General features: G+C 33.6%; 2 protein-coding genes across 3 annotated transcripts; one reads left to right on the forward strand and one right to left on the reverse strand.

The window, feature by feature from the left end:
* The first annotated feature begins 1,062 nt into the window (after positions 1–1,062).
* Positions 1,063–3,029, forward strand: LOC139888823 (uncharacterized). Its single transcript, XM_071871810.1, has 5 exons — positions 1,063–1,452; positions 1,657–1,888; positions 2,168–2,284; positions 2,467–2,570; positions 2,652–3,029. Exons 1-5 carry the CDS (start codon positions 1,063–1,065, stop codon positions 3,027–3,029), a joined length of 1,221 nt encoding a protein of 406 aa, XP_071727911.1.
* Positions 3,030–8,741: 5,712 nt separating this feature from the next.
* LOC139891882 (uncharacterized) lies at positions 8,742–13,597 on the reverse strand. 2 transcript variants are annotated; one of them, XM_071874901.1, is made up of 7 exons: positions 13,399–13,597; positions 13,139–13,219; positions 11,164–12,384; positions 9,772–11,093; positions 9,145–9,667; positions 8,990–9,060; positions 8,742–8,903 (listed from the first exon to the last, which is right to left on the reverse strand). In XM_071874901.1, exons 3-4 carry the CDS (start codon positions 12,365–12,367, stop codon positions 10,357–10,359), a joined length of 1,941 nt encoding a protein of 646 aa, XP_071731002.1. In that variant the 5' UTR covers positions 12,368–12,384; positions 13,139–13,219; positions 13,399–13,597; the 3' UTR covers positions 8,742–8,903; positions 8,990–9,060; positions 9,145–9,667; positions 9,772–10,356. The 2 variants fall into 2 exon arrangements, with proteins under 2 accessions (XP_071731002.1, XP_071731001.1); XM_071874900.1 differs by having other exon boundaries at positions 9,145–11,093.
* Positions 13,598–17,407: the final 3,810 nt, after the last annotated feature.

Below are 17,407 nucleotides of genomic sequence, written 5' to 3' on the forward strand. Positions count from 1 at the left end.
TAGGATTTTCATTGTCATTTAGACAACTTCTGATTGAATTTCTACATCTCTAGGTTGAGGTCTCTGCCATTCATTTCTTGCTTCTATTTTCGATTGTGGATGTTCGTCACTGTGCTATTTTAAGGTGAACTTCATAGTCCTGCTTTTACATACTTTATTGAATTTTATAAATCTTGGGGTGAGACACATGCTTGTTTTTGAAATGATTTATAATTTAGACACAAGTGCCTAAACTTTTTGATATGCAACTTCATGAGACTTTTGTTAACATGTATTTATACTTGTATTCTTACATGCAAATCCCCGCTGTAATATCGTTAATTGCTGAAATTAAAATGTGGCAAGCTTAATTATTGTGAATATGCCTATTGAGAGTGACGTCTCTACCCATTGACCGATCGTCAAGGGGGTACATAATAATGATTACCAACACACGTGCAGTGTCAGGGGTTTTAGTGTTTAGCTCGATATATTATAACTCATGGCATATTGATTACTTTTGATATTTTAAACTAAATCTTGTGGTCTAAAAATCTCTATTTCAATTATTAAACCTATGTTGTTCAACCAACCTTTGTGTTGACTTTTAAGCATGTTTTGTCTCCGGTAATGATTATCTTACGTGCTGATGATGATTGCTATATGTGTGATGCCTTGCATTAGAGTCTCGCATATTACATTTTATTACTTATTAAACATTTGACATTTATTCTTGGATTATGATGTAAAACTTCATTTATATTTCGCTGCAATACAATTTATGTTTTTATAAAACGTCTCATTTAGAGTCGTTCTCGTTATATACTTGTGTTTTGATATTGAAAGGTCACATTTGGGGGTGTGACAATTGGTTACATCTTAACTCTTCTTTTATATTATCCAATTGTGTGTTATATTTGTTCTTACTTAAGATTTGCAATCCAGTGCCCAACTCTTGATCCCAATTAATTGAAATTGGTGAAAACCTGATCAAGCACAGTTAGTTGTAGATTTTTTAGTCTTATATGTGCTATATTTGCTTACTGTGTTTTTTTTCTTGATTTATTCTTTGTATCTGCTTAAATGGGGGAGAGTGGTGATGCTACTGGTTCTTTAACCCTAATCAACAAACTTGATTTTGGAGATCCTTTGTATTTGCATCCAAGTGATACTACATCTGGTACACCTATTATTTCTATAAAACTTAAAGGTACTGAAAACTATAACATTTGGAGTAGATCAATGCTTCTTGCATTGGGTACTAAAAACAAACATGATTTTATTAATGAATCTTGTGTTAAAAGTACAACTGATGCTACTCTTGCAAGTCAATGGGATATATGTAACACTGTAGTGTTGTCTTGGATGCTTGGTACTTTATCTGAAGAGTTGTATAATGGTCAAATATACAGTACTAATGCTTTAACTGTATGGAATGATTTAAAGGAAACTTATGATAAGATTGATGGTTCTGTAATCTTTAATCTACATAAAAAAATAAACAGTTTAAAGCAAAATGATAGTCCTCTATATGAATATTATCACAATCTTAATAGTCTTTAGAAAGAATATGATTCAATGGTGTCCTCGCCACCCTGCACTTGTGGTGCTAATGCTTGTAATTGTGATGCTTCAACTTCTGTGATTCAAAATAATAACATACTTAAACTAATGTAGTTCTTAATGGGTTTAAATGATGCTTATATGTCTGTAAGAAGTAATATACTGTTAAGGGATCCACTTCCAGATGTTAAAACTGCTTATGCTATCATTGCAAGAGAAGAATCTCACAAAATTAGTTCTTCAAAAGATACTAATAATAAAACTCAAACATCTGCTTTTGAAGCTCAAGGTCCAATTAAGCATAATAATAACAATAATGTGTCCAACTTTCATAACAGCAACAGAGGTCCTAATCCAAATTTAAAGTGTAAAAAATGCAATAACATTGGTCACACAATTGAGAGATGTTTTGAGATTGTTGGATATTCTCCTAATTTCAAGAGATATTTTAATAATAATCAGAATAAGAACTTTAACAATAATGAAAACAACTTTAATAATAATAATCATAATAATAATAATAATAATAATAATAATAATAATAATAATAATAATAATAATAATAATAATAATAATAACAACAACTTCAAATCTATGTCTAACAACCATGCTGCTTCTAATGAAGCAAGCACAAGTGGTTCTTCTCCTATTTCTTTTTCTAATGAACAGATACCCAAGCTTCTCAGTTTAATCAATGATGTTCCAACTTCGGTTCCCACAAACTCGATGTCTGCTATGGAAGGTATTTTTTATAATGGAAGTTCAAAAATAATTCGAACTTTAACAAATTCTTCAATTCCAATCTTACACAATCCAAACATATTCACAATGGTTGGATTATTGATTCTGGAGCAAATCAACATATGACTTCATCCAGTAAGGGTTTAGTTAATGTTGTTCATATTTCTAATTTAAATTTGACAGTAGGACATCCTAATGGCACTCAAGCTTTAATTAAAGGAATAGGAAATCTTGTGTTAAATAATTTTATAACTTTAAAAGATGTTCTTATTGTTTCAGAATACTATGTAAGTCTCATGTCAGTTAATAAACTATCCAAACACAATAAACTGATTCTCAGTTTTGATGATACTAAATGCTTTGTTCAGGATTTGAGGGGTAAGAAAATAAAAGGGATTGGTAAAGAAGAAGGTGGATTATACATCTTTAATAATTCTGAAAATAAATGTAAGGATAATTTCAATGATAATTTTGTAACTTGTGCTGCATCTTCAAATCTATGGCACATGAGACTTGGTCATCCTTCTGATCAAGTCCTGCTTGTTCTTAAAAATAAACTTAATCTTAAAATAAGAATTGAAGAAGAACCTTGTGATATTTGTGACAATGCTAAACAAAGCAGAAGTCCTTTTCCTTTAAGTGATCATAAAACCTCAAGTTTAGGTGAACTTGTTCATCTGAACTTGTGGGGTCCTTTTAAAATTCAAACAAAAGAAGGATTTAAATCTTTTTTTAACTGTGGTTGATGATTATTCTAGAGCTGTTTGAATTTTCTTACTCAAAACTAAGGATGAAGTATTTGAAAATATTGCATATTTTGTGCTACTTATTGAAATACAATTTCAGAAAAAGCAAAAGTTTTTAGAAGTGATAATGGAACTGAATTTATAAATCATACACTTACTAATTTTACCAACAGTAAAGAAATCATTCATCAAACCACATGTGCTTAATGGTGTTGTTGAGAGGAAACATAGGCACTTGCTAAATGTAGCAAGAACTCTTATGTTTCAGGGGGATTACCTCTTAATATGTGGTCTGATTGTATTCTAACTGCTTGTTATTTAATCAATAGGACTCCAACTGCTGTGCTTAATGAAAAGTCTCCTTATGAAATGATTTTTAAATCTGAACCTAATTTCTCTCATTTCAAGTGTTTTGGGTGTTTATGTTTTTCCGTTGATTTAAATCCTAAAGACAAGTTTTGTAAAAGATTGTACAATTTGTTTTAAAGTTTGTACATATGGTTATGATGTGTTTTATCATTAAAGTTGTACATAATGTTTCAAATATTGTACATATGATCATTGATGTGTTTTAGCATAAAGTTGTACATAATGCTTAAAATATTGTACATATGATCATGAGGGTATTTTATCATAAGGTTGTACACAATGTTTTATATATATTATACAATTAACATTATAATATTTTATTAAAAATAGTTAATTATTGTAAAGAAATCATGATGAGGGACTTAAATAATTTTTTTTTATTTTTATTTTTTTTAAGCTTGGATAATTCTTATTTATGAAATTATCATTTGAGAGATATATATGATATTATAGATAGATGTGTATGTATACATTTAGCTTTTTCATCCCCGCTGAGAATTGAAAACGCATCGACACAGGTTTTTTGAAAAAAATATCTATTATGAGGGGCCTGTTTTTTCATAAAACATTTTTCTATTGCCTCAAACAGAAACTAGTTTCTTTTAAAAATAGGTTCTAGTATTCTGTCTTTTTTAAAACCGATCTCTATTCACTTTAAAAATCTGTTTTGTCACACTCATCTAAAAATGCGTCTTTTTATGGGGGTTCCTTTCCCTTATTTTAGTACCGATATAGACATTGGATATTGAAGAAACATTAAACTTATTACTATTACTAATGTGTTTTTTTAGCTACCTCTCTTTATTCTTCTTTTTCCTTCTCCTCACGTATCTTCCTGCAACTTTAAAAAAAAAAAAAAAAAAAAAAAAAAAAAAAAACTCAAACCCTCCATTTGATGCCCCTTAAATCTTGATGCCCAGTGCGATCGCACTTGTGGCCCACCCCAGATCCGGCCCTGCATGTAATTAAACGATTTTTTTCGCTAAAGCTTGGGGAAAAAAACTTATACGCGTCATGGACTAAACGCATATGTAGCCCGTTGTTCCCGTATCTACAAGTCAAAAACAAGGAAATAATACGGACTAATAACTTGTCCTTGATCATAGGCTACTTCGCTTACACGGCAAGCGCAACTATATGTTTTCCATTAAGTGTTAAAAACAACTACTATCTTACACGATATTGGTATGTTGTTTTTCTGTCAAGACTTGAAAGAAACGTTTTTGTCTACAATAAGACTTTTTTCATCTTCACGGGAATTTGTCTGTAGGTAGTAGTGACAATACGTCTATTTCCTCAACTCACGAGATGGAATTAAACCTTGAAATAGATATGATTTGCATTTATTATTGAACTAGTCCGGATCCGGCCCACACGATGCGGCGGGGGTTTTCGGCTTACGTATTCATATTTAACGTAACTTTATGTATATAAAGAAGAGAAAACGGCACATGTGTTAAGCGCCGTTGTAGACGTCGTTGTCTTTAGCGTTTATGGAAAATGGTCCGTTTCGAACGTAGTTAATTTCGTTTTGTTCATAAAATTATTTCGAGTCTAACGGTGCGGTCGAAAAATTTTAACTCGCGGCGAGCAGGAAGATATGGGCTGTCGTTGTGTTTAGCGTTTTTTAAAAAGTGTCCGTTTTAAACGTAGTTAGTTTCGTTTTGTTCATAAAATTATTTCGAATCTGACGGTGGTGTCGAAAACATTTAACTCGAGGCGAGCAGAAAGATACGGGCTGTCGAAGTGTTCGGGTGGAGTTTGTATTTTAAGTTAGAGAATTTACCTTTTAGCCCATTGAAGTTTGGTGTAGTTTTTGTAAGTTGGTTGCAGTTGAGGGGGAAATATTAAAAATTACAAGTGTTGGGGGGGGGGGGGGGGTTGAAACTACATGGGAATGGGGCCCCCAAACCCACCCCCTTTAGTGTATATATCAAGGTTGCAAAAGACGCGAGACGGGGTCGAGACGGTCTGGTCCTAAAAGGGTCGAGACGGTCGAGACGGGGTCGAGACGGAGGTCTAGACGGATGTTGACTAACGTTGACTTTTAAATAAAAATGTTATATATTATATATATATTGTACATTACATTATTCCAAACATAAGCATTTCACACATGTTTAAATACTTCAACATTTCAAACATAAAAAAAAGAAACCCTAAGTAATAGCACAACGTTAAATATTAAAAAAAAAAAAAAAAAAACTTGAAAAAAGTCAGAAAAACCCGTTTTTTCCCGTCTCGGACCGTGTTTGACCGTCTTTTGACCGTTTTTTGGCCGATTTCCGTTTTTTCAAACGTTTTATGTATAAACGGGACGGGGCACTCCAAAATCCGTCTACACCCCCGTCTACACCCCCGTTTTTTCCGTTTTTTACAACACTGGTATATATATATATATATATATATATATATATATATATATATATATATATATATATATATATATATATATATATATATATATATATATATATATATATATATATATATAATATAATTTCCCGATTGATTAGTTAGACATTACAAGAATAACTGTTAGTGGTCTATCTCTTAGCGAGAGGTTAGGAGTCCGACTTTGCCGGGCTGCAATATTGTACTCAATGTTATCTCTGACCTGAAGTATCCATTCAGATCGCCTTTTACTTAGTGCGGGGGCAGTGAGGAGGGGGTTTTACCGGCAATGCCTACAGATTGGTCTGGGTTTTCTCCAGAGCATGATGGCGGGTTATACAACTACGAGATATGAATGCATATGTGGTTTAGGTGATCCTAAACTGATGTCAAAAAAAAAAAAAAAAAAAAAAAAAATTACAAGAACATGGACTCAAACGTTCAAAGACGAAGATAGGGGATGATGTGGATGTTTTGTCACATTCAATCTGGACAGCTTTTACCTATAAACGAGTAAAAAAATTCGCGCTTTGCTACTACAGTATAACACTGATTGGAGGGAGTTGTAGTCAATGAGATTGCACGATTAGTTAAGTAAATTAGTATATAGTTAAATTAAATAAATTATATGTGAGTCTTTTACTTATTATTCGCTTACTTTAATATAATATTTATGTGTGTAGTTGCCTCTAATAATGGCTTCGCCTCGGGAACCTTTACAATGCATGATATATATGAAACTTGAATATGGACTTTTATTATTTATACTCCTTCCGTCATTAATTATCGTTCGGTGGAATTTCTTAAATTAATTGTTTATTTCTATAAATAGAAAAAAATAAGAAGATTAAGTTTTATTTTGTCCTTCTGACCGATTGTAACCGTGCGTCTACGAAGATTAAGTTTTATTTTGTCCTTCAGATCGATTGTAACCGAGCGTCAGTTAGATTATGTGTAGTTTGTTTCACGAAAAGTGACGCAACTAACTCAGCGTCACCATCTAACGGATATTGGCGTTAGCCACTTTCCTAACTGAAAAGAAGGAGGCTTTTTTATTTTCACAAAAAATTATATATTTTATTAACTTATTCTTTTCTCACCAAATTTTCAATCAAATTTTATCACATCACCCTATAAATATTTGACACAAAAATTTGAACTTTTGTGTTAATGAAGATCAAATACAGTCATGCTAAAAAAAACTCATTTTTTTCACCAAAAAGTGCACCATTTAATTCTAACATCACAATCAGGGTTAAGAATAGTTTGATATATGTGGATAGAGTTAAAGAACAAAGAAATAAGTAAGAGTAAATCTGGAAAGTAAATAACAAGTAAAATACTTTTATGACATTTTTTTTCTTAAATTGTGTGTGTTTTATCAGGGGAAAATTAAATTGAGACGGAGAGAGTATTTTTTAAACATTTGATCTACATAAAGGAAATTAAAAAAATAACGTCTTTATCCTTATATCGTACAATAACATGATTTGTCAAGACGTCGAGATGACAAAAAGTTTCCGGTTAATCCTGATTAAAGACATCTCCTCGAGAAGATCTAAAAGGAATATAAGAGCACTAGGTGCTCGTAACACTTTGCCAAGGTCCATTTCGTGTCTAAAATGGATCTCGAATTAACTGACGGTGACATAGGTGGAGGTGTCCTCAGTGTCCATTTCGGTATCCATTTGTTATTATTTTTTTATTATTAAATTAATTTTTATTATTTATATTTTACATAATCAATTATTTATAAATAACAATAACAAAAATATATAAAATAAACAACTTTCATTAATTCAAAACACAATACTTAAAAAAAAAATCTAAAAAACTAGCACTTGATTAAAATGAATAAATTGATTAGCCCAGATTTTTAAATGTTTTAACCCATAATATAAATTTTAGCCCAAATATAAAACAAAATCTACCCATTTACCAAAATCCAGACATCTTCTTCAACATTTTGCTACAGTCAGCACACCATCGCAGCTTCCAATTTGCACCTTAAAATAAGAGATTAAATGTTCCAGCATCACGACAGCTAGATTCTCCACTGTATGTGGCTCGACTTTGAATACCGACGGCGAGATCGCTGCCGGCCGGTGTCGACCAATAGTCGATCCCGCCGTCGGTGAAGATGGACGGCAGACACCGAGTGCTCTAATATTAATGAGGTGCAAGTTTAGATAAATAGAGAATATGATTGTAGTTGAGTAATGGTGAGAGGTTGTGACTTATTAAAACTTTGAACTAGTACTAGTACAACTAGGTAGGAAGCTCGTGCATACGGCCGGATTAACACAATTTCGATAGTTAAAGATAAATAAACGACTAGAACACATAAAAGATTTCATGAAAATTTGAAAAAAGAGTAAATAAACGTTTATATTGTATATAGTGGTAATGCTTTATATATATAAAACTTATGGTTAATTGGTTAGGTAACATAATATAATTAGTACGAAGTAATTATTTTAATGTAATGAATAAAAAACGTGAGACAAATACACACTACAAGTAAGATTCTTATTTTTGACGTGATTTGAGAATTTTTTTGACGTTTATAAAAGTTTAGAAGTATATGTTTTGACGTTTTCAATTGCGTCAAAAAATAAGGTGTCAGAAAGTTTTAGTAGCTTTTGACGTTTAATACCGCCAACTCGCCAAGAAACCACCTATTTTTTGACAATTTAAAGTGTCACAAAGCTGGTTATTTTTGACGGCTAAGAGTGTCAAAAAATGTTACTCTTTTAACAGCTAAGAGTGTTATGAATGTCAAAAGCATTGTACTTGTTGGCACCGTAAATTGTCAAAAGTATTGTTACTTTTGACTATTGGACTTGTAAACCCAAAACGTTCCCCCAAAACCTTGATGGCTACTGAATTAGAGAAGATATTACCAATTACAAAATAAAAACAACTTAAACACATCAAAAACAACCATTCTTAAAACATCAAATCTACATTATTCACATGATCCAAAAGCATTCAAACATGAACCCATCTTTAGTGAATAAACATCAAGTCTACATATTCAACTAACGCAGAAATATTTAGACAAACTAAATTCAAACTAAACTTCCTCAAGCATGTGACAAATTTCATGACCTGCATCAAATAAGTTGTCCACAATTAAAATTATTACCAAATATAAAGACAAATAAAAAGTTTGATAATATAAATGTAATATATACCAGGCCCATATGAAGACTTTTCTCTTCAAACATACAATCATTATGGAAAATTTTTACGCAACAGACTAGGGCTGAAAAAAACACATTAATTTAAGTAAAAATACACTAAAAATAGATTACTAAATAAACATTTAACTAAAAAGGCTTAAAATTACATGTGTAGTTCTGATATTCCTCCTTCTATTGGACGATGTGGTGTATAGAACATATCCCCCGATGTAGAAGCATTATATACCCCTTGAAATGCAGTTCTAAACACTTTAAGCTCTCCCGTACAATCTTCAATTTTTTCTCCATAATCTTCATTTGTTTATATTGGATTTCAATCTGCTTGTTTTGCATTTCAATTTGTTTTCTTTGAGTTTCAATCTGCATATTTTGCATTTCCATTTGCTTACTTTGCATTTCAAGCTTCTGGTTTTGATGGTTCAATTTATCAGACAGTAATCGGTTTTCATGTGTAACAGCATCACCTCGCATTCTTCTTAACTCGATTCCAAATTTAGTCACTTGAGACTTTGTCACTCCATCTCCATAAAGACGGGCTCGTCCAGGCCTATTTGGACCCATAAGTTTCATCATTACTTCTCTTGCAATTTCCGATCTCTTTTCAAGATTCATGGGTTCTGATTTCTCAGCTTCCAATACCCTTTTTGAAACTTCCAGTACAGCTTGATCCTGAATTTTTTCAGTTTTAAAAACAGAGAAGAAATAAATCATATAAGTCTATTAATTGTAAACTATACATTGCTAAGGAGGGTGATTAAATCGAGTCTCTACACCTTCAAAATATCTTGAACAAAAATTAAGGCATTCCTCTTTAATATATCCTTCTGCGATTGATCCCTCGGGTTGAGCCTTATTTCGAACGTATGACTTCAATCGCATCAGGTACCTTTCAACCGGATACATCCATCTAAAATGAACCGGTCCACCTCGCCTGGCTTCAGAAATCAAATGGATAGTTAAATGGATCATGATTGTGAAAAAAACTAGGGGGAAATAGTCGCTCCAACTCGCACAAGGTTTGTACGGCTTGATACTCCAACTTATCTAATTCGCTAAGATCAAGAACTTTAGAGCATAATCCTTTGAATAAGGAGCAAAAGTCAGACACCACCTTAACTACTCGAGATTGTGTTCTTGAAAGCATGGAAATTCTTAAGGCAATCGGCAAAATGTCTTGCATTAAAATATGACCATCATGACTCTTAAGACCATAAAGCTTACGGTCTTTCAAGCTTACACACCTTGAAATATTTGATGCATATCCATCGGGAACTTTTAGTTTTTTTAACACTTGTAAAAAGTTAGACTTCTCTTCATTAGACATGGTGTAAGATGTTGGTGGCATGTACATCTTTTCGTTAGGACCTTTTTTTAAGTTGAAGGTCAGATCGTATTCCCATTTCCTTAAGATCTTTTTGAGTTTTTTCATTGTCTTTAGTCTTCCCATCAATATTTAGTAAAGTTCCAAGAAGATTATCACAAACATTTTTCTCTATATGCATAACATCCAAGTTATGTCTAAGTAGATTATACTCCCAATACGCCAAATCAAAAAATATGCTCTTCTTTTTCCACAATTGGTTTTCCCCATCAATATCTTCTTCTATGAAACTCTCTATGTCCACAAATGTACATGACTCTTCATTTGATAAACCCATGTGAAGAGCATTATCGTTTGAGCAACCAACATCATCTCGCTTCCACTTATTAGATTTATGAGACTTCCCATATACAAAAGTTGAACCACTCTGTTGTTTCAAAACATGTGAGCCTGTCAACTCAACAGGAGGCCCATCATTCTCAATTGTACCATCAAAGTGATCCATTTCGAATCGATATTTATGATTCTTGTCCAACCATCTACGGTTTCCCATGTAGCAAAACTTTTGCCCATGTTTCAACCAAATTGAGTGAGTAAAACTCGTGCAAATTGGGCATGCGACACGACCCTTAGTGCTCCACCCAGATAAGTTAGCATAAGCGGGAAAATCATTCACGGTCCACAAAAGTGAAGCCTTCAATTTAAACCATTCTTTAGCAAAAGAATCGTATGCATCAACACCTTCCCATAACAATTTTAACTCTTGAATTAGAGGTGCTAAATAAATGTCTATATCATTTCCTGGACCTTTCTCCCCATAACAATTTTAACTCTTGAATTAGAGGTGCTAAATAAATGTCTATATCATTTCCTGGACCTTTCTCCCCAGGAATAATTGATGAAAGAATAAAGGATTCTTTTTTCATGCATATCCAAGGAGGAAGATTATAAGGAATTAGCAGCACAGGCCATGTACTATATGACGTGCTCATTGTACGATGTGGATTAAATCCGTCACTAGCAAGACCAAGCCTCACACTACGAGGATCTGAGGCAAATTCTGGATATCGAGCATCGAATGCCTTCCACGCAAGACCATCTGCCGGATGTCTTAACTTACCATCTTTGGTTAGACCCTCATTATGCCATCTCATATCCTTTGCCGTTTTCTCTGACATGTATAACCTTTTTAGTCTTGGAATCAAGGAAAAATAACGAAAAACTTTAGCAGGTTTTTTTGGCTTGTTTGATTTTGAACTTTCAATCATTTTATCCTCGATATTAATTTCATATCGTGAAGCTTTACATATGTGACATGATTGTTGAGCTTCCCTTTCTCCCCAATACAACATACAATCATTGGGACACACGTCAATTTTCTCATAACCAAGTCCTAGATCTTTGGTTAATTTCTTAGCTTCATTCACGGATGATGGTAATGAAGTAAGATGAGGAAATGTGTTCCTTAGAAGCTCTAGTAACATACCGAAAGCCTTGTCAGATATCCCACCGATACATTTGATATGATATAAGTGTAATGTAAAGGATAAACCGGAATACTTGCAGCCAGGGTATAGTTCTTTGTTAGATTCTTCTAACAACTTGTTATATGTGTCTCCCTTAATAGAGTGATCAGAATCTTGGTGATCAAAATTTTGGTTAGGTTCACTAATGTCGCCATCAACAATTGAATCCATTTCATGTGCATCATCAGAAGGCAAATAAGTTACACCTAAGGCGTCATGAAACAAACCTCTTATGTCATCTTGACCAAATGACGTGTCTTGAACAGTACTAGAATGAGATAGTGGTGTATCTACCACAAGTTCCCCATGAAACGTCCATGTTGTGTATCCCGGTAAAAATCCATAACGTAATAGGTGAGCATGAACAGTTTCAACACTTAACCATTTAGAATTACAACATTTAGGGCATGAACATACAATTGATCCTCTAATAGCTTTAACACGAGCAAACTCAATAAAATTCATGACTCCAGATTTGTAAGTGTTACTTTTTAATTGAGCTTGAATCCAACTTATATCCATTACTTTGCCTTAATTACCTAGCATGTCATAAATCAACTCTTTAGCACTATAATATGATAAGTTTGTAAACCACCAATATTGTACAAATGTAGAGAAAACATTAGATGATGCAAAAATTAGCACTTTGGATAGAATGGGTCAGGCAAGATAGTTTTCTTTTGAAGACTCAGTATATGCTCTTTGAAAAATTTAATTATACAATTTATGACATATGCTACGTTTCATATGCAGGAATATCTGTATCTAAAGGTCCACATATCCATGGAGTAGGCCATGGCAAAGGCCTGTGACCAACCTGTTTGCTTATCTAAGTTTTATCTTATATGTGTTAATATTTATCATTTGTATTTCAGGGGTAGAATAGTTTCGTTTGGCCTTCTGTCTACTACTGCTGCAGCAATATGCATGATTACCACTGAAGTAAGACTGCTATTTGATATTATAAATTTTAAAGAGTTTGCTATAGCTGTGATGTTATGTTGTTGACATTTATAATGATTCCATGTGCTAAGTTAACTAAGAGTCCATTATATACTTTAATATGGCAATTCATGTCAATATAAATATGCTTGAGTTATCAAGGTCAATAATTCGCTTGCTTAGTTGATTAATTGTGACCTGTCTATGTCATGATGGTAGTGTGAAATGTTCACCAAGAATTGTGAAAACTAAAAGTACAGAGTCGAGTAACAACATCGCAATTTCAGATAACAGCTCATCACAAAACGAGTCAACGCAATTTTAAAAGTACAATTTAATTTAATTTTATACCTGTAAACTGTGCTCGTCTCACTTGATTGAGTGCAATATCACCAACTATCTTCACTATCGCTATATTCACTATATCTGCTCCTAATGAAATCGATTAAATCAAAAACAGAAGTCAATCGGTGATTAATTAGATTTTAAAATCAGTAAAGTAAATCTGCTCATAATCAATAACAATCAGTATATCTCTGCTCATCTCATAATCATAACAATCAGTAATCGATTCATACAAAAAAACACAAAATAAGATTTTAAAATCTTACTAGAATTGTGCAGGTAGACAAAGCATGAAACTGAACGGATCGATGTAATTGTGAAATCAGACAATGGAAACTGAAGGAAGCATAATAACTAGTCGATTGGTGATTAATTTTGGTGATTCTTGTGTGCGATTTAGGGAGGAAATTAACCTTTCAAGTTAGGGCATGAAACTTTTCCATCGAGAACATCTGAAATTTTCGTTCGGTGATTAATTTTGGTGATTGGTGATTCTGGTGTACGTACTTATTAAAATGGGTGTGTATCCATTTAAATGGGCTAACAAAAGTTTCAGCATGTACTCATTAAATTGGGCTATAATTTGAGCCTAATGCGTCTTATTTTTACTTTTTAAATTGGCCTATAATTTGAGCCTAACTTCGTCGTCTTATTTTTTTTTTTTATCTTACATAGCTTACTTTTTGACATTTGTAAATGTCAAACACTGAGTAGTTTTTGTCATTTACAAGTGTCAAAAAGATGAGTTGTTTTTCTCATTCTTAAGCGTCAAAAAAATTAATAGTTGGGATGTGTTTAAATGTCAAAATTTTGTTGGCGCTTATGGATGTCAAAATATGGCGAGTAGCTTTTTGACATTTAAGAGTGTTAAAAAAAATTGATATTGTTGACGCTTCCAATAATCAAGCGTCAGAAAACTAACATTTTCTTGTAGTGACAACGTAACCTAGGAATCGACTTTGGAGCAATCTCTTAACAAAGGGAGGCGTCTGCCACCCAGATTCTTTTGTTAATATATTAACGAAAAATGTATATAAGTCATACATTATCGCGATTTAGAAAAATAAGTAAGTGGAGCGGTTACTGTTCCTTTATGTTTGTCTTTTAGTGTATGTCCAAATGTAAATATGTAATGTGTAAGTACAAAGCATTAGACGTTATGCAACACTTTTTCTTTTTCTGACTTGGAAAACGTGCTCCACCAACATTTTTACTTTTGATCAGTTTCTTTTTTCTCAACATCCCCTCCACCATCAACCAACACTTTACCACCATTAAACACTATCACCTCCTACCCTAATTCTTGCCGCGTCGCCGATCTCCGACCATCTCCGCCCAACACCGCCCACCTCTGCCATTCTCCACCCATCCCCTTCTTTTTCTCTTCCTTCTCTATTTGTCCCGATTTAACAACATGAAGTATTGTAGAGGGGGTGTGAATACAATTCCTTTACTAATTATAGATGTTTTAATAGTTAAACAAATAATTAAACAAATTATTAAATCACAGTCAACGTAATTCCGAGCTTAATCTTTTATTAATTTAATCTCAAAGAATTACTATTATCTTAGAGTAGAATATATAATAGACTGATGCAGATAACGCATAGATAGCTTAGAAAACTCTTTAGCATATACAAGATTATAGACTCTATTGATTTAATATACCACACCACAAAATAAAATGTAAGTAAAGTTATCTATTTATAGAGACTCAATTAACCAGGTAAAGACTCTATTGTTCTGTAACAGCCCATACTTTAAGCAGTAAGGTACGACACACCACACTGGTGCGCCGCACCGGTGTCTGAAAATGGGAAGTGTGCTACACCACCTTACTAGTGCATCGCACCTATGTCAGATAATGAGCAGGGACTGTTTTGCAATGTTTTAAATTTGGAGACTAGTGTGCAATTTTGTATGTAAACGGGTTTTAACCCCAAGAACAAATCTGGAACTCATTTTTTCATATTCAAAGCTTTAAGAACACTTTATCTCAACCTAGTGAGAGATAGTGTTAGAAAGTGAAATTTCAACCCATTTTGGTGTTTAGGTTCAAGGCCCCAGTTGTGAGCTCGATTTTGTGTCAAAGTAAAAGCCTAATCTGAGTTTGATGATTTAATTTGTGAAATTGGAGTTAAGATTTTGGTGGGTGTTTGTCATAAACCCCATTTCTTGTGAAAATTGGAGGTTTGGGTGTATAATTGGGCCTGGAAACCCTAATGTTGTGGGTTAAGGGTTAGATATTCAAAGAAATTGGTCACAATTTTGGGAGTTAATCACTAAATTATGAGTGTGTTGATGATTAAGATGTTCTTAAGAACACGATGTTTGTCAAACTTGGTTGTTAAGGTTGTTTTAGCGTCGAAACTAGGGTTTGGGTCTGCTGGGGGAGAATGTTGGTTTATGCTTAACGGTAATATTAATATTGACCAATGGTAATAAGTGTTTTGATGATGACACACACACACATACGTAACCAAAAATGATGATAGACATCTTGACATAAATATACAAGTTCACTAATCTACACTTACACTAGCAAATGACCAAACCAAATGGAACTTAGAGTGAAAACATTTGGAATACAAAACTCAGGTGGTACACTGTTTGGGTCTACGATCGACCGCAGGTCAGACCGTGGTTGTCATGTACCTTTGTTTATGAGAAACTAGGTACACTGTAGACTCCACGGTTGACTGTGGATCAACCGTAGTTGTTCTATCTAAATTTGTTGACCAAATAATGTTTGACCACTTCGGGGCATCTATAATTCACTAAACCTTTTTCAATTTGCTTAGAATAATTTCCCTCTTCATATCCAAAAGATTTTTGGTCACTAGAACGTTAATCTTGGTTAATCAAACCTAATGTCATCTTCATGACGTTTTAGCCTTGATTAAGAATAACACATAAGTTTTACAAGACAACTTGTGATCTTAAAATGTATCTAGACATACTTAGGATGGTCATCAAGTCCCAACAAAGGGTTGCTCTTTCCTTGTACATGTGTTGGATATTAATGTATACTTATACATTAATCTTGCAATGAGCTATATTACAAGTAAACTTACATAGCTTTAGTATATTGCTATGTCATCACTATGTGTTTGATCCTAGATAAATCACTAGTGAACTCTTGCTATCATTATATAAGTATTACTTGACTACTTGCTATCATTACATGAGTATTACTTGACTATGTGCTAATTGCCAACTTGCTTGTACTCATTTAATATGTATGAATGGTAATGTGAACTGATCAAACAAAAATCGTAATTTGTAATTGTAGATTTAGATTTGAGTGCTTGATTTGTGAAAAAGGATTGGTCGAATGTTTTAACTCCAATAACTGTGCAAACTCCGATTTGAAATCTGGATTTCAAGGGCGTAAAAGAAACGATAAGATTAATCTTACTCGATTAGATTAAGTAAATTAATATCTAGAGTAAAACTTAACTCCGATATCGACCGGAATCTCTATCGGAGTTGTATTTTCAGCAGGAGAATGTTACAGTAAGTATTTTGAACAGAGTAACGTCAGTGCATCCAATGTTGTGTAATGAACGACCCTGCGAGTGTATTTATAGGATTTATGAGGGAATGATGACGTGACACATGTCCCTTTCATGGTTAAAACAAATTTCATTGTATTCGAGGGCTGACGTGGCACCTGTCCCTTTCATTGGCATAACAAACAGACCCTACTTTCCTTGATTCTCGGGCTGATGTGGCGTATAGCCTATTTATGTTTTTGCTCCGGGACCATGCGGTTGTTTCGCGACCGAGTGTTTGTTCCAGAACCACTTTTCGAGACTAAGTGATTACCCTTGAATGGTGCAGTTATACCAGGAAGGCGTGGCGGGTCCATCTATAATGTGGCGGATGCATTTCTTACTCTTGATTAGGCAAAAGGATTTACCTTGGGTTTACTCCAAGTTCTTCTTCGTGGTATTCGTTTGACCAGGTAAGATTGCAGCTGGTTCATATTTTTATTTATAATAGTCGTTTAAAGATTGTCGAGTGTCCAGTGTGTTTGGTTTAGACATTGTGAAATTATGGTCCGTAACCTCTCAGCGCCTTGTACCCGGGTTAGTGGTGCTGGCGTCCTATACGCCGATCATTGTCCGGGTAGGATGGGCTTGTGTGAAGACATGGCCAACTCTAATCCGGGACATTTCTTCCCAGATGTGAAAGAGAAATAACCACCTGTCCGGTTTGCTTAAGTAGGGCCGCGAGAAGGTGTCTCATCCTGGACCGTTTTATGCCGGTTAT

This window comes from Rutidosis leptorrhynchoides, chromosome 2, assembly GCF_046630445.1.
Source record: "Rutidosis leptorrhynchoides isolate AG116_Rl617_1_P2 chromosome 2, CSIRO_AGI_Rlap_v1, whole genome shotgun sequence".
NCBI lineage: Eukaryota > Viridiplantae > Streptophyta > Magnoliopsida > Asterales > Asteraceae > Rutidosis > Rutidosis leptorrhynchoides.